The sequence below is a fragment of the Passer domesticus genome, chromosome 9 (genome assembly GCF_036417665.1).
Source record: "Passer domesticus isolate bPasDom1 chromosome 9, bPasDom1.hap1, whole genome shotgun sequence".
Lineage (NCBI taxonomy): Eukaryota > Metazoa > Chordata > Aves > Passeriformes > Passeridae > Passer > Passer domesticus.
In genome coordinates, this window is record NC_087482.1 from 30,903,739 (window position 1) to 30,924,721 (window position 20,983).

At 41.1% G+C, this 20,983-nt stretch overlaps 1 protein-coding gene across 3 annotated transcripts in view; it reads right to left on the reverse strand.

Moving 5' to 3' along the window:
• Positions 1-20,983, reverse strand: part of PRKCD (protein kinase C delta) — a 60,407-nt gene that overhangs the window by 10,962 nt on the left and 28,462 nt on the right. For 2 of the 3 annotated variants that reach the window (XM_064432378.1, XM_064432379.1), the window contains exons 2-5: positions 14,401-14,535; positions 10,403-10,602; positions 9,097-9,157; positions 563-719 (exon numbers count right to left, since the gene is read on the reverse strand). In XM_064432378.1, coding sequence (XP_064288448.1) covers positions 563-719; positions 9,097-9,157; positions 10,403-10,602; positions 14,401-14,515 — 533 coding nt within the window. In that variant the 5' untranslated portion in view covers positions 14,516-14,535. Of the gene's footprint in view, positions 1-562; positions 720-6,004; positions 6,143-9,096; positions 9,158-10,402; positions 10,603-14,400; positions 14,536-20,983 lie in introns of those variants that run through there. The other variant, XM_064432380.1, reaches the window with a different exon arrangement.

The window sequence follows — 20,983 nt, forward strand, 5'->3', positions numbered from 1 at the left end:
TTTTATTTTATTTTCACCATGTCATACAACAAATTAATAAACTGGTCTAAACTCTGGTAATCAGAATCCTCTGTCTTAGGACAGCAGTGTTTAGAAGATAAGGTCCAGCAAATTAGGAGGAAAACCCTGAAACAACAAGGTTTCAATCACATGGAAAATCCTCCCAACCTAACTTAGGACAAAACCAGCCTTACTCTGAAAGGGATCCACCTTCTCTGTGGGTCTCTAGGCTGCCATCAGTCACTTCACCTCAAAGTCTGGCCATTGTTTTCTCAGACCCACCCCTCTTGTTCTCCTGTGGCAGAGCTGCTGATGATCATGGCCACAATCACTTGATGCTGATGGACTTTCTGCTTATTATTTCAGTGGCAGAAATATTCAAGCTCTATTTCTCAGTGTGAAAGACAACTCTAGTTCTCTAGGTATAAAAATACCCTTATTGAATATATAACTTCAATTTCCCAACCAATTTATTTGTCACATTTTGTCTGAGTATATCTGAAGCAAAATTTGCAGTAATTTCGCCCTTGGAGCTGGGGGAAGCTTAAATTTTCTTTCTTACCATACAAAGTCTCTGCAGACAGAGCAAAATGTAGGCTGTCCAAAGAAGGTGGCGATGAATTCATGACTTTTGATGTAGTGGATTTTGGCTTGCTTGATAGCTCCTCTCCTGTTGATGGTTACTGTCCCCTCCTCTTCCCTCATTGACTGTCTGCAGTCTGAGGGGGACACAAGAAGACACACTTTTAATACTCTCAGGTATTACAGAGGTTAATATTTGCTTCTCCCAAATGTTCAGTTTGTTTTCCTGTTTCTGACTCGTGTTTCTGTTCATTTTACACCTGCATTCTGCAGACTTTCAGTCCATCGGGGTGGTACAGGTGCACACACTGCTTCCCAAGGTGTCCCTGTGTTCTGTGCAAGCACTTCCCACTCCTGCCCACACAGAAAAAGCCTTCAGCTGATGAACTCACAGCAAAGAGCAGGGATGGAGCACAGTTTTGACAGAGAAGTGACAACCACTGTTGTTCCCTGAAAAACAAATCTATGATTTCTGTTCTGTGATTTATGTTTAATATGAGTAAGTATTTTATTAGAAGCAGGAAGGTGAGCAGAAGCCTTTCCATGCTGCTGCTCCACATGCCCCTCTGAACCAGGACAACAGCAGAAATTCAGATGAGCTGCTGCAGGACCTTCTGCGTGACCACAGGACAGATTACTTTCTCCCAGCCTCCAGGATCATTAAGCAGCAAGGACAAATGAGATTTTCAGTCACACATTTCCCTTTCGCTGTTTTATAACATTCACATTTTATCTTTCCACGAGTCCCAGTCTCATTCCTTTCCCCATCTAGGCCCCATAGAGTCAAATTATTCAGTATTATAACAATACTACCTGCTCCCATCTACTGTAGCATCTAACACTGGATCACATAGAAATCACATGCAGCATTAAGCCAAGAAATAAAACAACAGATAAATTCTCAGGCTCCAAGCCCAGCTGGCTCACACAGGTCCTCATTAGAGGTTATGGTTATTTTCACTCATTTCCAAGGAAGCTTCTGAGTTTCTTTTACAAAAATGAGAATTTGTGGCTGTAAGACTGAGACACAAACTCAGACTATTTTGTCTTAATTAGGCATTTCTGAAGGCATAGGGTTTTGCAGCAGAGGTAACCCAATGCAGGTATATCAAGAGACTGGGTAATTGGGGATTTAACCTGAGAACACATTTCTTGTCTGTTGAGGGACAATCCTATCCAGCAGGAAAAGATAAAGGCTTGAACTGGCAACGAGGAGCTGATCAACTGCTAACTCCATCAGCTCTGGCCAGCAGCTTGTGGGTCCCAGCCTGGAAGAATTGTGGACATAGTTCACATGTCCAAAATGCTGTTAAATCTGGGGGCAACAGGACCTTGCTGTTTACAGGCTGGGAATTTCCACAGCAATGGCGTAAGGAAAAAGCCAGAAGAGCATTTTTCCCATTGTCAATATAATAGTTTTTATAAATTTGCTCCTTTGCACTGCTGCCTTTTATCACTATCAGGGGAGCCTTGCTTTTAGCACAGACAGAAGCAGATGTGTGTCCTTTGCCAAGTCACACTCACTGCAATGCCTGAGCTTACTACAAAGTTACCCAGGAGCTCTGGGTTTCTGGCTGCTAGATGCACTTGGTTCTTGTCATTTGTTTTAGCTGGCTGCCACCACTGCTATTCCAACAGACTGCTGAACCTGGAATACAATTTGCCATGTGACACCTCTCTGAGTGTCCTAAACTAATTCATCTGTCACAGCCACAGCAGCCACACTGCAGCAGCATGTGCTGTCCTAGAAAAGAAATGGCATCATCAGCTCAGATATTGAGGAAAGATTAAACATATTAATGAAAAGGAAGTTCAGAAAGGTCTCCAGGTTTTGCCACGCGCTATTAATGTACTTTTCTGAGAAACTGGCCACCTGGTTTAGAGAAAAACCCATCCTGACAGCCCCTGAAAGGACCTTCCAGTGAGCACTGTGACAGTCCCTGAGTCACCCTGCCCCTCCAGGAACAGGATTCCTTTTCCTTGTTCAAACAGGCTGCTGAATTCACCCTACACAAGCTCTTCAGCTGCTGCACTCCAGCTTGTGGCAGTCTGCAAACTGTGCTATCTCTGTTTAATCCTGCTGAGCAAACACACAGACCTCACCCACTGCTGCCCAAATGCTTCAGGGAAACCACACTGGCGTGGTGCAAGGGAAAGAAGGTGCTGGAGAGGCAGCAATACCTCACAGTGTCTGCTGCACCAAAGGATGCCTTCGTAAGGGAGATTTCATCAGTAACAGCAACAAAGCAGAAAAAGGCCTTTTGCTTCATGGCAGCATTCTGAGATCACCTGTGATGCAGCAAATTAGCAGACAAAAGCCTTTTTGAATTCCATAACAAGCAAACCAAGTGTTTAGTGAGGAACAAACACCTCATGCTGAAATACTTGGAGCAATTTAGTATTGCTGATACTGCACGCAGAAGTGTCTGACAAGACTTGTTTTTATAGGAAACACCAGTGTTTTCTCCCTGTCTGAAGCCCTGACATCAAACTTAAGAGAAATACATGAGACTGACACTTATTTCTTTGACAGGGTAATTATGTAAACTAATAACTTTGGGGTTTTTTCCTCCTTTTTTATTTTGCACATTTTCCCTAAGTATACCTTAATGGGGAAGAATCCTTGAGCACAGCAAAACCTCAAAATCTTCATGTGAGGACACAGAGCTGCTTTGTTAGATGTCATTGCCAAAACCAATAATAAATAATAAAGAATAGCTGAAAACATTTTTGTCTGGTTCAGAAGCAGGTGAGAGGTTTGGAGGGCAGCTGTGAGTCAGGTTCATCTGGCTCAGGTTCATCAGGTTCAGGTGGCTCTGAAATTACGGCGCAATTTCAATTTACTATAGGCATGTTTAACAAGTTATCTTTAATGTGTAAATTGCCTTTAAAGTGTATTGCTCCAGAAAAGTTTTAAGCAGCTCAGCCAGCCATAGGGTAAACTGGAGAATAAAGGCTTAATCTCAGAGATGCAGAGACAATCAACAATTGCAGGGAAGTAACTTTCACAACAATGTATGGATGCAGGGTGGAGATGAGGGGATGGAGAAACACAAAGGGAAAAACTTTGCTTCCCCCTCCAAGCAAGCCAGGATTTCCATAAGTGACATGCTTGTCATGAACCAGCACATGGTCAGAAAGAGCAGGTACAGAACAGCTGAATCAGCAGCCAGGATCCAGGTGACCTCTGCAGCCTGGAGCTGACATTAATCATTTTGGACCCAGCACACACCATTAAACATAATCTATTTCCTCTGTTGAGAGCTGTGGTTAATAGTTATCATTGACATGTTCATGTACTTCAAGGTCCTTTTCAAAACCTGCAGCTGATCTGACACAAACACCCAGAACTCCTGTGTGCTGAACATTCATGAAGAAACCACAAAGCAGGGCTGGGAATTGGCAGTGCAGCTCCCCAGACTGCTGTGAACACCCCCTGCATTCTCTGAGCAGCTCCACAGCCTGTCCTGATGAATATTTCCCAGTCCCCACAGCCACCAACACAACACCCAACTCATTCCCTGGAAAACATTTACTATAATGGTATTGCTGGGGCTCTGCTGAGCTGTAATAAACCTCAAGGTGAGATGTCACATTGTCTCAACTGAACTTCAAAAGTCCAACGACAAAGGAAAACAACCTCAGGAAAACCCTACTAATTTTTCTTAAAAGAAAGAATTGAAAAAATATTTAGCATCTTCAGAGTTCATTTTTAATTTTAACCTGCTTATTTCATGGTTCTGTTTGTGAAGAGGAAAGAGAACAGTGCAACTGTCAGAGTGTGGGAACCAGGACTTCAAACAGGGACAGGAATGGAATTTCCTGAGCTGGTTGCTCAGGCTGAGATTTGTCTGAAACTTTATAATTAATTACAAACCCCACTAACATTTCTGTTCAGTGTCTGTCTCTTTCTGCCGTTCTGCAGCCTTGCACTTGGCTTTGTTTGAAAGTTAAGTGCACCTTCAGGTCAAGGAAAATATTAATCTCTCAGAGCAATCATTAAAAGGGAAAGCTTGTTCCTGACAAAGGAGACTTTCCCAGCATCGATTGTCTCAAACTGCTCTTTAACCTGGTCCTGGAGAAGATTGCTTTAAAGATCATCAGTTAAAAATGATTAAAATATTGAAAATCCCAAGAAACCATTTACAGAACTAGAAGTTTCCCAAAGCCTACAGTTCTGTGACATAAACTTGCTATGTTAAATCACTCTGGTCTTTGTGCTACCCCTCTTTAGAGGATCACAGGTTTGGCTTGGAGCATTTATTTGCCATGCCTGCCACAGGCAGGGATACCTTGCCCTAGACCAGGTTGCTCAGAGCCTCATCCAGCCTTGAACAAATCCAGGATGAAGTCCTGCCATGGCCCTGGGTGAGCACCTGCTGCTGCTCTGCAGCTGCTTCAGGGTGTATGTGTGTGACCTTTCCGAGGCATTTCTGACACCAGTGGCCTGGCAGAGAAGTGTAAAACAAAACACCAGCTTTAACAAGGCCTGCTTTTCAATCCAGGATTAAACTCCCCAAAAGCAAACACACTCCAGCCTTTGTAGTGCTCCCACCCACCCAGAGCTGCAGCGTGAAGACGGCCAGTGCTCAGTGTACAGAGCTCTTGTTTTACAGCTCAGTGTCTTGTTAAATGCTTCTGCAGAGACCTCTGGTATCTCATTTGTGATAATAAAACCAGGAATAAACTGGAAAATGGGTCTTCTCTCTTTTTCAAATTACACAGCAAAACAACAGATACAGCATCTCAATATACAGATACAGATATGAAGATACAGATCTCAAGCATCTCAAACTTCTACTGAAGGTACAAATTATATCAGATTTTCTGTGCTCCACACAACATGATAGCTACCCTAGGAATCACAGACACACCAACCTGCTATCTATGAAATCACCACACCTGCAACTGTCTGATTCTCCTAGAGAAAAATCAGAAGATAAAGCCTGCAAATGTTTTTGTTCAATTCATACAATCACACTTCTGCTGCAGATTAAAGGAGATGTGAGGTGCCACTGAATAACCTCCATATTAGCCAAATTTCTAGAACCAGCTTCTCAGTTAAATTATTAAATCATACAAACATCCCCATGTACAATTATAAGGTTCAGTTCTGGCTCTTCAGCTTTCATCACTACTATTTATTAAAAATGTGACCATTCTTCCACAACACACCTCATCCATAGAGATACTTTCCTCAAACCTTACTTTAGGCCCATACAGTACCCAGACTGAAATGGCAAATCTGTTATTTACCCTATTATTTTTCACAGATAACTCAGAAAAATGCTGAAGTCTCATGCTTCCTCAACACTCAACACACAGAGAACAACATATTCAAAATATATGCAGCTCTGGTTCAGGTCCCTCTTCTAGAATTCAGATAACTGAGATATCAAAAGTTTGCATGCAAATTACTCACCTTCTGGTACTTCTAATGGCATTTTAAGGGAAAAAAATCACTGTCCCTTTCTGCAGGAAGCTGTAGCCAGCAAAACAGCAATTCAGAATTCAAACCCAAGACACAAGCCCAAAGCTGCTAACACTGCACAGGACACTCAGGAGAGTGAGGTTCTGCGTTTTCTTACTCGAGGAGGTCATTAACCACATTTGAATAAACAAAGACCAAGCAAAGCATTAAACTTATTTCAACTCCCACCTATTAAAGCTAAAGCTGCTTTACAGAATTATAACCTAGTTTCAATACTACACGAGAGAAGGAGGGGTAGAAGGAAAACAATTTCAAAATTAAAATTGAAGTTAACACCTGTTCTCGTGTTTCATACACCAGGAGAAAAGCTTTTGAATTTCCAGCAAAAACTCATATTCAAATCACAGGACAGAAGACAAAACAGTTCTTTGACAGCTCTAAGTCAGGGCTCTGCAGTCCCCATTTTATAGGGTCTAGGAAGAAAAAAACTATTAAGATTGGTAAGACTTTTAATACGCAGCTCTAAATTAACTGGACGGGCCTCAATCTGGAAAAGGAATATTCAAATGAAAAGTCTCAGTGTAGTCTACCATGGAAGAACCATTAATACCAGCTTATTTTGTGGGTTTTTTTTTTTTTTGCTCTAAGAATATACCTGTTAATGGAGCAATAACATTCTTATTTCTCTGCTCTGCACCACTGCAGCAGAGGAAAGCAGTTTTCTTTAAAGGTAGCAGAATGTCTGCTGCTTAGAAGAAAGGTTTAAAAAACAGCAGCTTCAGTTTGCAAAACAAGGCAAAGAAAGAATTAGTCACTTTTGTGAAGTGCTTGGAGCTTTTCAAACAAAAGGTAGCACCTATAACTCAAAAGATACAAACGGCAGCGATAGAATAAACCAGGGAATACTTTGAATAAACCAGGGAACAACTGAAATACCAGTTTCAGAACAAGCCTTTTTTAGTCCTTTAGAAACTCAGCTACCATAGAGTTCAGTCTGCAAAGGCAGGTCAGAGGCAGAGCAAAGTGACAAGTGCACAGGAAGGAATGAGAACTGTCCCCGAGGGTTTCAGCAGGGTGGGGAATGGAGGTTGACACAAACATCCTTGCAATGCACCAGCAAACCTCTCTGCTCTCACACTGCTAAGTGCTGATTTAACCAGAGAGAACATTTACAGCAGTGCAATGATGAGCCAAAAATCAGTGTTTGCCTGTTTAGCAGCACTACACACTGACATAAGGGAGGTTTACAACCTTGAGGAGGAGTAGTTTGTTAAAATATATTGGTATTTGCAGTGCTCACATTAAAATATCAGATTGAGTGACTTCCTTTCACAAAATGTAGATGCATCAAAGTCTTGAAAGGCAATTTCCACCACCTCTGTGGTTCAGTTACCAAAAATGTATTGGTGACTAATTTCATATAAAGGAGAAGGTTAATAGGAACTCATTGCAAAGTAGAAGGTCAAAAAAGTGCACTAAGATGTGAATATTAACTTGCCAATTAGAGTATAAATACATGACTTAATGATCTGTTTGGTATTTAGGCTTCATCTACCACCATCTGCAATCCCTAATAAAGGCAATGAAAAGAACTGCAAGAACGCTGTATCTATTTTTAAACTATTTTGATTACTGAGTAAAATTAATGTAATACTTTCAGCACACAAGTATATTACCTTCCTACTAACAGCTAATAATAAATTATGGAAGGTTTTCACTTATGCCATCTCTACTTTTCCACATGTCTGTGTGGAGAGGAGGAAATATGCTTCAGCCTCATTAAATAAACAACTGAAAATACAGAAACAGGGCTTGTACAGGTTTGCTTGGGAAATTTCTGGGTGTCCAGAAGAAAGAGATTTCTGTATATTGCATTAAATATGTGTGATCAGAGTACCACTGCCCCATGAAACAGCCTTGCACAGGAAACTATGACAAAGACCACGATGAATATTTTCTAATATAATGGCTCATATCAGTTTAAATGCAAACCTGAGAAAAGCTCCCACTTAGAGACTCTTTAAAGTTCCAGTATTTTTTAAAATTTTGCTTTAAAGTGTTGACTTTCCATAGACACCAAAGCAACAAGCATACAGGCTGGGTTTTTGCCATCACAAAAATAAAACATCACATCTAAAATGTAACCTATGCCCATCACATTCTATCTTCAGTATCTTCTGCAGAGATGGTACAAAAATGCATGGCACCTTCTCAATGAACTTGTTCTGGAGAGCAGAACTGTGCTCCTTCTATAAATGTCTGTGGGGGGAAAAAACCCACCCATGCTTCAAAATTTCCTGCTTAGTCTTTTCAGTTATTTATTAGCAGATACTATTAAACCTTATAAGACTGGTAGGCTAATCTGGCAGACCAGTTATGTTATAATTACAATATTATTGCCAAGAAATAATGGTTTCATGACTTCTACTATGGGAAAGTCTTAACGACAAGCTAAGCAAGTTGTGAGGTTTACAGCATTTCCTTTAGGAAAGGACTCCCCAGATACACAAATCCACACCAAAATTCTTGGGTTTATTATTGTACTTGAGGTTTCCCTCCTAGTTAATTTCCAAAGAGCCTGAAACAGACAGGCTGTTCACTTTTCAGACTGGTACATCAGATCATTGACTAGATTTGCATTTTAATACTAAACCATTCACTCATTCCTACAATCAGTTTCTGTAATTAGTGAATAGGATATCTGAATCCCAGGAAACTCAGACCCACTGCTCCAATCCACAAAAAAAATTTCCCACATAAGCTAGAGCAAGAGATTCAATTTGCACCTAAAAAGGAACAGATAATATATTTTCTATCACATGAAGACATGGGAATAGACACATTAAAGATCCAAAAGCCCTAAATGCAACAGCATTTAGAAATGAACAAATCCTGCCATGAGTGCAAATAACAAAAAAAAAACCCAACCCAAACAAACACCTAGAAAGCAAATTAATAAAATTTATTAATAAGATTCTACTCAGTACACCAGGTGATTTTTTTTGTAAGGTACATTCTGTGTTCTGCAAAAAAACAACCACCTTTTTTCACATAACTGACTGCAAAGAAACTATTGACAATACCTGCATCTTCCAAAAAATACTGCACAGCCATCAGCACCTTCCCCTGAGGCTGAAGGTCAAGCTGTGGAAAGAAAGAAAGAAAGCAACAGTGAAGTGTGTGGTTGACTGCATCTCTCAGGAATTTAAACAGCTCTTTCTAGGGTATCAAAGTAGACTATGCAATAACTATTTGATTACAATCCTCTTCCATATCTCACTATTGCAGCTGAGTCAGGGGCTTTTATTCCCCTCCTTTTCCTCATGTGCTGCACTGCTTTGATGTGCCCCAGGAGTTCAGAGTTCACATTGTTTGTCCACGGCCCTTTCCCGTTTCTGCACAGAAGTTTGCTGGCTTCTGTTTTTACTGTCAGTAAACTCTATCTGCACAGGAACCTAGTTTTAAAAGAACTCTATACAATCCTTTATATGTTTATTGAGAGTACAAACCATAGTGATATCAAATGCTGTTGCTGGCAATGAAAAAAAGTGGTATAATCAAAATTTATTTTCCTTTCTTCATCAAAACCATTACACATGGTTTCTGTGGCAAATTCTACAGACCAGCAAAAAAAATAAGTGCCTTTAAGCCAACAGCTGAGGTCAGTTCCTGTGCTCAGAATGTAGCCACTAATTCTTAAACTGCTGCCTTCATAAAAGATAAGAAATCCTTAACCACGTAAGAGTGACTCAATCTTCACTTCAGCTCAGAGCAAAGTACCCCTGGGTTGCACTAAACACAACTTGGGATGAAAAATCCAGTCCCCAGACAAAACCAAACCACAGTTACATTAGATACACCCATGAACATATCCCCAGAAATCCCATCATCCTACTGGGATAATGAGTGAGTTCATCTCTAAGGCAGTGTCTGACACTCAGAACATTTGCCCAGCAAAGTTTACAGAAAGCCAAAACCTTAATTACAGCTATTAATGCCAGGCTGTCTCTCCACACACAAAAATAACCTTACAAGCTATGCTAAGTGCTCTCTTTGCTGGCCATGATGCTCTGTCCAAGTCATGGCAGGTTGTACAGAGAAAGTTTAACACTGATGATGTCAATGTGGTACCTGCTCTGTGGGTAATAAGCAGAGGATTTGAGACCCCTGAACTGGCTAAAACTGATCACTATTAGCTTTTACTCTTCTGAATAACTTGTATTAGAAATCAAGGTGTGAAAAAAGCCCCAAGTGTAACAGGTGAATACAAACTAGAGAGATTCTACTGACCTAGGAAAATCTGTAAGCCTAAAAGGCACAAGGCATTCATTCAGCTTGAAAGAAACAAAACTAGGTCAGCAATCTGGAGGAATTAATCTTTTTCCTTACCCAGAACTCTGCTTTGCCATTGCCTTTCTTGCACCGTTCTGCCAGCACTGACACACCCACAGTCACCTCAGAGAGTGGCTCTTCTGCTGCTTTCATCAGCACAATCTGGATCACCCGGCCCTCGTAAATGTGGGCGTCAAAAGTCGATTTCCATTCGGGATACATGGTGGGTTTCTTCTGAACCAGAGTTTTTCCTCTCTCTGAAAGCCACAAAAAAAAAAAGAACAGAAACTGTAAAATGTGTATAGATCTAGCATTTACACTCAACAAACTAAAAGAGGGAATACTTGTACTGAAACTACAAGCTTCTTTTACTGTTGTTGAAACAAGGTTCAAATACTCAGCTCAAAAGTTCACGACATGGAAGGCAAAGCCCACCCTGATGAACATGCAAAGGCAGTGATGGGGTTAACATGGAGCTAGGAGGGACAAACCCTGATAAGCTGGGTTAGTCAGTCACAACTTGCCAGGGAATACTTGTATGGCTCCATTCTGGTATAAACCTCCATGAAGTGCCATCTGATCATGTGAATACCTACTGCTATAAGAGAAATTAAGATAAACCTCACAGTGACCCAGTTTAAATTGAAACCAGTGTCTAAGAGATGAAAGGCTTCACATTTCATTAATCTACTTCCAAGTTACCCCAACATTTTCCTTGTATTCATAAGTCACTCTCCTTGGCATTCCACTCTACCATGACTGCTACTTTTTAAAGGATTTTTCAGAGCCTTAACTGTCCTCTGCAGCTCATGTAGATCTTGTGTAGTTAAGGAATAACAGAAAAGCTAAAATTACCTCAAAAAATGTCCTTTTTTCCTCTTCTTCTTTTTTTTTTTTTTGTTTCCTTTAAGAGCATCTCAGCATCCTCTGTTAGGGGTTTTACATTGCTGTACTATTCTTATAAGATGGACTTTCTTTTCCTTTTTGCCACGAAAGGCTGGATGATCCTTCAAGTCCCTTCCAGCCTGGTATTCTATGATTCTAATACACAGCTTCAGTCTCTCTTGTTACCCATTAAACTGATTTCTTCTTATCCATATCTCAGGCACAGAAAACAGCCAGTGACTGCACAATCTATGAGAAACTTTGGCGTATTTCTAGATCTGAGTCTCTAAGTCCCATCAACACATCCAAAGTGATGATGCCTCCTAAGAAACCACATCCAGCTCTTCACTGTGACTCTGCCACACCTCCCAGAGTCACCTCCCAGTTTTCCTCTGCTTTGCTGCCAAGTCAATGATTCTCCATTTGTGTCCAGGTAACTGAATACAATTTTCTGCATTCTACACAATTTCTGCTATTCATCAAGATCTTTTCTTTTTGCAATAGAAGTGCTTTCTAAGTACCTCTCCAGCTCTGAATGATCCATTTGCTTTTATGATATCAAAGCTATAGAAAAACAGATTAAATAGTTGGACCATTCCCCAGGAAGCTGCAGTGTGGTCTGTTAGATACTTAATGTTTTAAAATCTTCCTAGAATCTTAAGGCAAAGTCAGTGTTCATTCATGAAGGGCTTGCTGGATGCATCCACTCTGCAGACAAACACAGGGAATGGTGTCCTTGCACTGCTTTATTAGGGAATGCCTGCCAGCAGCAGCACTGGGAGTTACAGCTTGGACACAGCCCTGAGCCACTTGCCAAAGCAGATTCCAAAATGCTCAGAAATGGCCACCTGAGGACCTCTCCACTGCAAAGCAAACTTCAGCATTCCTCCTCTACTCAGTCAAAAGCTTTTCTCTTGAATCTGGGAAACTGTGCAGACAGAAGGCTCAAGCCCTTCACAGTGCAAACCTACTTCCAAAGCACTGTTCTATGAAAAAAAACTTGAAAATATTGTCACAGAATCAGTGAATTGTTTAGGTTGAAAAAGACCTTTAAGATCATCAAGTCCAGCCACTAACCCAGCACCACCAAGGCCATCATTAAACCATGTCTCCAAGTGCCACATCTACACATTTATTTAGAGATTATTAGAACAGACAATAAAGGTGAAGAGAGAGATAAAAAGCAGGCTGTCTGCACAGCAAGGCTTTTACACTGGCCTGCTTTTTGGATTGCTAAAGCCAGACCCTTCATCAAAAAAGGCACAGTTTAGGAGGCACCCCTGTCAACAGGAGAGATTGCATATTTTCAGAAACTTTGACAGTAATTCAGGGTTTGCAGTAACAGTAGCAGTTTGTAAAAAGTTGGTAATTTTCTTCGTAAGATTCTTAGAAGGGGAAAGAATGATTCCAATCTGTCCACAGCCTCTCCCCTCCCCAGTCCCATGTCCCAGTTAATATCTGCTCTGATCAGTCACCTCCATACATTTTTACCCTACATAAAACATTGAGAAGGTGTCTCAGTTACTGGAAACAGCTTCCAGCCTGGCCATGCTGCTTTGGTAATTAAAATCATACTAATCAAGGTTTGTCATGGATCACAATTCCCCTCTGCAAATGAACACTGAAGGGTCAGCAAAGGACAGCCTTCAAGAACACTGTTCCTGCCTCTGCTGTGCTCAGGCCTGCTTGGCTTCTCTGCTCACACTCCTGACTTCAAAACACATCCCATGTTTGCAAACTGGCTCCATGCCTAATCATTAAGCTCTATGATTTTCTTCTTCCTATACAATAAATTTTTCCCTGATTGTGTTTCAGCATTCAAATCCAACAAAAAAGCTGTTCCAGATCTTGTCAAACTGACAACAGAAGCATTAGACTGTTTTCCTGATTACTACAATCACTCACCTCTCCAAGCAGTTGCCTCTCCTCCCCTTTTTTTTAGTACGTCAAAGACACACGGAACAAAGACTGGGAAATATTGGGACAATTCTACTTTTCAAAAGCAAATGGCTGGGAAAAAAATGTGGATTTATTTAAATTACTTTCATTTCTCCACATATTCTGACAGCTGCAACACCTTCAACACCATTTCTTCAGAGGTTCTCCCAGCAGATTAGGAAACTACTTCTTTGGAGCTTAGTACATTTACTGGATGACAACACTTTGTGGAAAGGGCACCATGCCTCGAATTTCAAGTTTAAATGCAGCTTTTACCCACAGCAATAAGGGGAAAGACCAATCATGTTGTGAGGAAGAAGAAACTTCACCCTTTGCTGCATTCTTTGATGTTGTGTGAACCTCTAGAGCCACAGCACAGAACTAGAGCACCAGTCTAGCCCAATACAGCAATTCCCTCTCATCCTGTTTGGCTGCAGTGGTGTATTCTAGCCAAATGCCACAAGATATTATAAACCTTTGGACCAGCTTCTGTAAAGATGAGGTCTCTGAAGACTGAGGGCCTGGAGAGTCACTTGGTCTATTCAGCTGGAGAGGACTGAGGGGAGACCTCACTGTAGTGACAACTTCCTTGTGAGGGGCAGGCACTGATCTCTGCTCTGTGGTGACAGTGACAGGACCTGAGGGAATGGCCTGAAGTCGTGTCAGGGCAGGGGCAGGTTGGCTGTTAGAACAAGGTTCCTCCCAGAGGGTGGTGGGGCACTGAAGAGGCTCCCCAGGGCTGCCAGAGCTCCAGGAGCCTTGGACAGTGCTCTCAGACATAGGCTGGGACTCTTGGGATGGACCCACGCAGGGCCAGGAGTCCCTTCCAGCACAGCTGATTCTGTGTTTCTGTGCTAAGAGGACCTTCAGTGTGAGTCATTTCAAGCAAACAACGCAGCCAAAGTACCTCAGCTACTACAACAATAACAAACTGCACCTCTCATCCTCCAAGCCAATAAAGACTATTTGCTGCTCTGTACTGGAGGATAGTTCCCTCAAACCTGCTGCAGTTCAGCTTCCTGTCCTGAGTACTAATAAAGAAACCTTGCTTTAAGGTCGGGGTAGAGAAAACAGCCATTATTATTTCTCCCATTTCAAAAGAAAAGGTCACATTGAAGTGCTTGGCATGACAGGAAGAGAAGGACTCGCTGCCACTCACAGATTAAGGAGGTTTACAGTAGTTCTCAAAAATTTACTGATATTCAGAAAAGCATCCCCATTTGTAAGCTCACCTGTAGTCAGAGCTTCCTTCATCTTGATAGCACAAAAAGGCTGTAGTTGTTCTCCTTGATTCTGCACAGGTCCCAGCTCAAAGGAGTTGAAAGATATCCGTAGGAAGGGGGCCATTGCTCAGGATGATACACAGCCTACGTGCAAAGAAAGAAATAAAAATCAGACTAAAAGACCTGATCTGAGACATGTAGTGAAATGACATTTCTCAGCAGACATCAGAGCTTCTATTGAAGCTACAATCACATGGCTTCTATTCCTGTATTGCTTTCAGGTGGCAGTTCACAAATCCTAGGAAGCATCCAGAGCTAGTGATCCCACCTGTGAGCCTCCAAACCTGCACATGATGCCAGGCAAAGAGAAGAGGGACAGGTAGAAAGAGCTCCAGAGCTACTGTGTCACCGGTTTTAAAGTGTCAGGAACATCACAAGAATTCAAAACACCTATGATTTCTAAGTCAGCAAACAGGTGTTTCACAACAGTGTTCCCTTATTCTTAAGAGTTCTTGAATTTAGAGCAGATTTCAGTTTACAACTCACAGCACCTTTAGCAATGGAGTTTGTCCTGTATTGTCACATTGTTTTGTGATACAAAAAGGATTTATTCAAAGGCTAAGAGAAAAGAGACATTTGAGAGAAAAGCAATGCTAGTGCATTTGGAGAAAGAGGGATGCAAGGAAGGAGGGATTAGGAGGAAAGAGATAACAAGCTAACAGGAAGAGATGGTGGAAAAGAAATTAAGACTTGAAACTGGGCTGGCCTTTTGACTGAAAATTGTCAACCAGCTCTGTCAAGCAGCAGTAGGAAGAACATTTCAAGCAATCTTGCATGTGCTGGCATTTTTTAATGTAAAAACATTGATCTGAGAAACAACTAACCTTTCTATCTCTTAAAAGTCCCTTACAGTTATTTAAATAAAAGACTAAAATCAAGTCTCTGCAGCAAGACAGCATAAAGCTCCTGACAGCATCATTTGCACATCTCACACTCTCCCCATGCAGGGACCGTTTTCAAGAAATGGAAAAATTTTATGACTTTTATTGAGCTATTTTTTTTTTAACTGACTATTTCCCCACTTTCTTTCTGTGGAGTAAAACAAGAGTTAGAAAGCAAGTTTAGGATTACTTGGCACCACTGCTTATCCCCCTGAAGAGCAGAAAGCCACGACTATAATTCTCATTCACACAGACTCACAATAAAGCAATAACTCTCCCACACTACTCCACTGCTCATTGCAGCTTGGGGGTTTGATGAGAGTGGACATTGGACATTTCTCACAAAGAAAGGAAAATAGACAGCTTTTGTAAAAATTAACAAAAGCCATCTGACAGCTCACTTTCACAAACGCAACTTAAGCACAGCGCTTATCAAGAGTTTTAATGAGGAACATATTTTAGCTGCTCAGGAGACCCTGTGCTCACTGCATTCAGAACTACACCCCAGTGATCAGCTACAGGACTTGCCAGCAGCAGATCACATATCATTACTACTCAACATGGATGTAAAAGAAACCAGATTTCAGCTTTGTTCACCTCTGGGAAACAGCTCGAAGACTCAGTGAGGCCATAGGAAGAAACAAACTGGGTAGGTTAACATGTAGCTCCCACTGGAAGGTTTCTTTAACAGAATCACAGGAGAATTCTGCTGTAAGGGACAGCCCAGCAAGAAGTCACAATTTCCAGTCAGCCCGTTACTATATGAACAAAAATTGGAAAGCACTGGCAAAGCTAAACTAACAATTGCACTGATTTCACTCAGCCCACGTGACAAGCCAGTGTTAGTCTTGAGACAGAATACAAGGATTTACAACTCAGGTTGTGGGATTACTCAAAATGTGTATGCATTGTACCTGTTTTTATTGTATCTGATAACTTGGAGATAAAAATCTTTTTCATTTCCAATGGCCAATTACATTTGGATGCAATATTTTCACCTCTGCTTCATAGTTTTGGATATGGTTATTTGTTGTAGATTCATTGTACTCAGCTTCTCTGCATCTCCAATGCTCACTTCTCACTCAGAAATGCTACACACAAATAATTCAGCAGTTAGAAGAAAACACCAATATCCCAGAGTTTTTGATGATGCTCAAAGTCCAAGGTCACATTGGAAACTAGAAGATAACTGTTTGCTTTTACATTTAACAGAGCTTAAAAAGAGCCCAAACAAACTCAGCAGCTGCCTGCTCTTGCCAGGCTTCTCCACTCCTACACATTACATGCTTTTTTCACAGATGTAGAGATCATAAATGCCTGCATGCAAACTCTTCACTATATGCTGTAGACTGTATTGTGACAGAGAGGTTAAGTGAGAAAGGAGGGTTTGGATTTGCTCCTCAAATACATCTTCTGATCCTTTCCTGTGCTAAGATGTACTGTGAGATAGCTGACAAGGATCAGCTGCACGGCTGTAAATAAAACCATACCCCACTAAAACTGCTTTTGGCAGCGAAACTCTGTGAAAGAGATTAATTTTAAATCAACAAAGTTTCTCAAAATCTCTGCTGAGTACACTCATGTGAGAACACATTTGAGAAGGAAAGACACTGAAAGCAGCACACAGGCTTTGCTTGTTGCAGTTTAGACAAGAGCCCACCTCCAGTCTCTGTGACTTTACAGAAGTGACAGCACAAGTGCTGACTCTTGTTTTAAAGGCTGTATCTGTCAAGAACTGAAACTGCTGCAAAACACCAGCTTTGAATTGAGAGAGATTGTAAGATCTACTCATATCATCTGCACTGTAGCTATGAAGTGTTGAAGCCAAACTGTTTTCCCTAAAGGGCAAGATTTTATCCAAACCAAATGGTGGAAAAACTGAGATGTGAGCTCCAAGAATAATCCAAGTCTAAATGACAGGTTCAATATCTCAAACAGTTTCAAAGTCAAAGCACAATCTGAAGAAAAAAACCCTCAAAAAACTAAGGGAAAAACATTCCAGTAACATTACTCTGGATGAAATACCTGGTGGTGGCCACACCTGGTGCTTTAGAGCACACCATCAGATGCTGTCCTGCACAACATTCACTTTGTCAAGGATCCCTGACCTTCTCTAATCCAAACTAAACACATGTTCTATGCTATCAGGGACAGATTCTGCAAAATGCACTGTACTTTCCACTGAGCTTTAAAATTGAGAGTTTTTGATTATTTAATATGGAAAGAAAATCAACAGTGTTATTATCAACTACAGAGAGAGGGGGGGAAACTGGAAACATCTTCACATCATCAATGTCAACACCTGCCAGATGAACAAGTGCTCAATTTTCCCACTGATGTGTTTGTAACACACAGTTTTAAGGAAACCTTCAAAGCGAATTAAAATATTAAATATTCCAAGGAGAATTTTACCAAGATTTGCTGGCACAAAATTCACATTAGATTAAAAGCCTTGTTCACAGAGACTAAAGGGACAAAGGGTAAATTCTGCAGTGTTTCTCCTTCCAACAGTGCCCAGCTCTCAGGGGCTGGGAGGAAGGCGGTGCTTGCCAGGGTTCCTTTGTTGCTGTAATTCTGCCTTGTTATAAACAGTGAGGATAAGCCAGCCCTAACACAGCCCAGAAACAAAGACATGGCTGTAACTTTTACACAAAGCAGGAAGGCACATCAAAGCAGTGGATGATCTGGAGGAAAAGCAGTGGATGATCTGGAGGAAATGCTGACACTGGCTGACAACAGAGCACTGAAGAGACTGAAAACCAATGGGCCCAAACAGAGCCAGGCTGTTCCATCACTGATAAGAACCATGGATCCAAGAGAAATACAAGTGAGAAAACTCCCCTGCAGCTTTGTGCCTCTGATTTCCTTGTATTAGTATGTGAAAGGTTTTGCAGATGGATGTAAAGCTGCAAGGCATCACGGCTGTTCTCTGCTGTCTCACAGAAGTGCTCTGGGTGCCACAAAATGCCTGATTCCTGCTTAGCTCCTTGCTGAGGCTGCTTCCAGGGCCACACAGCTCCTCTGGGAATCACCAAGAGCCCCACACACCATAAACAATGCATTCTTCCCTGAAAAGATGAAGCAGTAACTGTTTCTCCTTTAAGATGCAAAAATATAGATTATATCCAACCTTTTTTACACAAGGGTTTCCTGTCCTCCCTTCTGGCGATGGACAAGAAAGACAGCACCAAATTACTGTCCAGCTTATTGCCCCCACAGCACTTCCAAACACAGGAACAAGGCTCTCTGTGGTCTTTGGGTACAGCCTGCAAAGGTGATTATGCTGCTTGCATGGCAAGGGTACAAGATTGTGTAATGCAAATAAAGATGCTGGAAGAGGGATTAGCATCTTTAACCTGTGCAGACTGGATGTTTTTATTGTTCCCACGTGTACAACCCACACTTCCTGCACTTAGATCCTTTCAGCTGATGGCCCAAGAGAGAAAAGCAGTATCTGTGCTGTAGGACAATTCAATGAACCAAAGGAATATGGTGCTAACCACTGTCTACATTGCACACCTAGGATTAGTCTACAGAGAATTTTTGCAGGTTCTTTTTCAAGCCCTGGCCTTTATTTGCTGCTCTGTAGGTAAAAGTCAATCTAAAAATGAAGTCAATTTACAAGAGGCTTATTTTATTTGCTGTTATGCACCTTGTCAAAAAGATACATAGCAGCAGCCCTTATCAGCTGTAATTCTCTGGGAAGTACTGCTACCCAAATAAACCCTAAAAACATACTTATATCCAACCTCAAATCACTTTACATCATGATGCTGAACCCTCACAGCCACCAGGGATAGCAAAAAACCCCATTATTCTCAGGTGCTGCTCTGAAAGCTTAGAAACAAGGCTTAAGTGCTCTCCACAAAACAGAGCTAAAATGACATGATGCATGTAGGTCCCTGCAAAAAAAAAAAAAAAAGAGAATTCTCCAAAATTACAGCCCCTGCAGCAGCATCACTAATGCTTTTATTTAGGTTTAGCCATTTGTAATAAGTGCAGATATCTTCAGAAAGACAAGGATAAAAAGAGCACTTTTAAAACAGCCCAATCAAGTAGAATTTCTGCAGTAACAGTTCTAAAACAGTATCTTCACAAAATGTTTTTAAATTATTACACAACTCTATGAAAAGTAAAAAAAGACTTTTTTTTAAGTCTTTTTAAGAAAAAAATTAACTCACAATTCAATTTGCTTCCTATTAAACTTACTGCCAATGATTTTTTTTTTCTGGCTCATAATTTCAAAATGACATGAATTTCTGAATTCCAGAGTAAATGATGCAAGTTTGGGGGTTTATATTGTCTTTTTTTTTCTTTTTTTTCTTTTTTTTTTTCTTTTTAATAGTACAAGTAGAGTGGCTCAGGTTCCAAAGCTTAGCTTGGAAAAAGTGTAGTTACCATTTCCTTCCCTTCCTCCCCCAAGTATATTTTCTTTCAGAAACTTCTCCTTTTGCTGGGTTAGGCCAAGTCCAGAAGCAGAAACAATTACATAACAAAATCTGTCACTGTGTTGCAACGGTCTGGAGAAGAATCCATCCAGATAAGCCATGGAGCAAGAGATGTTCCTTAGTTTCATCCGCCTTGGCCAGGCGCACAGATATTTCCAAGTTTCCACACTTCTTTGCTCAGCAGTCCCCAAACTGCCCAAATTTGCTGCTCTCTAAATTGCTAGCATTTCCCCAACACCCTTCAAGGCAAAAATAATTACTGACATTTCCCTTATCATTACAATGAGAAGCTTTTCAAAATATGAGCACCAGAAATATTTTTCTAAATAGGGAAACTCTTTCAATCTTGACAGCACAAACTCCTGGAAGCTCAAGGGGATGCAGGTTGGAGGAAAGCAGGAGGGGAAGCACACCCGATTTTGGGAGCTTTTAGGAAGACAGAGAGCCCAGTTTATTTGAGAATAGAATAACATGAGTAGCTCAGTAACAAGAGTTGACTGTTCTTAAAGTGGTTTCAAGTGCAGTGAGGATGAAAAATCTGGATTTTACACTCAAAGATCAGAAAGTTGAGGAAATTGTGGACTCTGAAATAGGCAGCAGGCCAGGCTGTCACACAGCATATGCTGCAAGATAAAAACAGCATTTTACACCAAACATCCTTTTTTTTTGGAAATGGAGAACACTTGGAGCAACAATTGGCTTTTCCAATATTCCACAATCAGTACTTGGGGAAGAAGGGGGAAGTACTGTCAGCTGGTTTTTCTTTAGAAGTGCATAAGAAATAGCCATTTAAATATTTCTTTTCAGAGCCCTGAGTTCTCCTTCCTCTGTGAACACACAGGACTAACCATGGAACACTACAGGCCACTGTTTGTCACCATCGCCAAAATCAAGCTTGAAACAAAAGTGCAAATTAATCCCCTTCATGAATTCCAAACCCAAACATCACACAGTGGAAACACACAAGAGAAGGAAGGCTGCCTGAAGCCCAAAGACTTTGTTAATTATTTCTGATACCACAAGCTGGTATCATTTGCTGAGCACAGCTGAAACAACATTTTGGAAGGATTAATACAATGGGGCTGGTTGGACAGACCCTTATGAGGCTCCAGGTGAACGAACCATTCATTAATATCAAATCACTCTATGAAATGGGAGCTCATCCAAAATACTTTGATAGGAGGCAAACCATGGCTTTCCCCT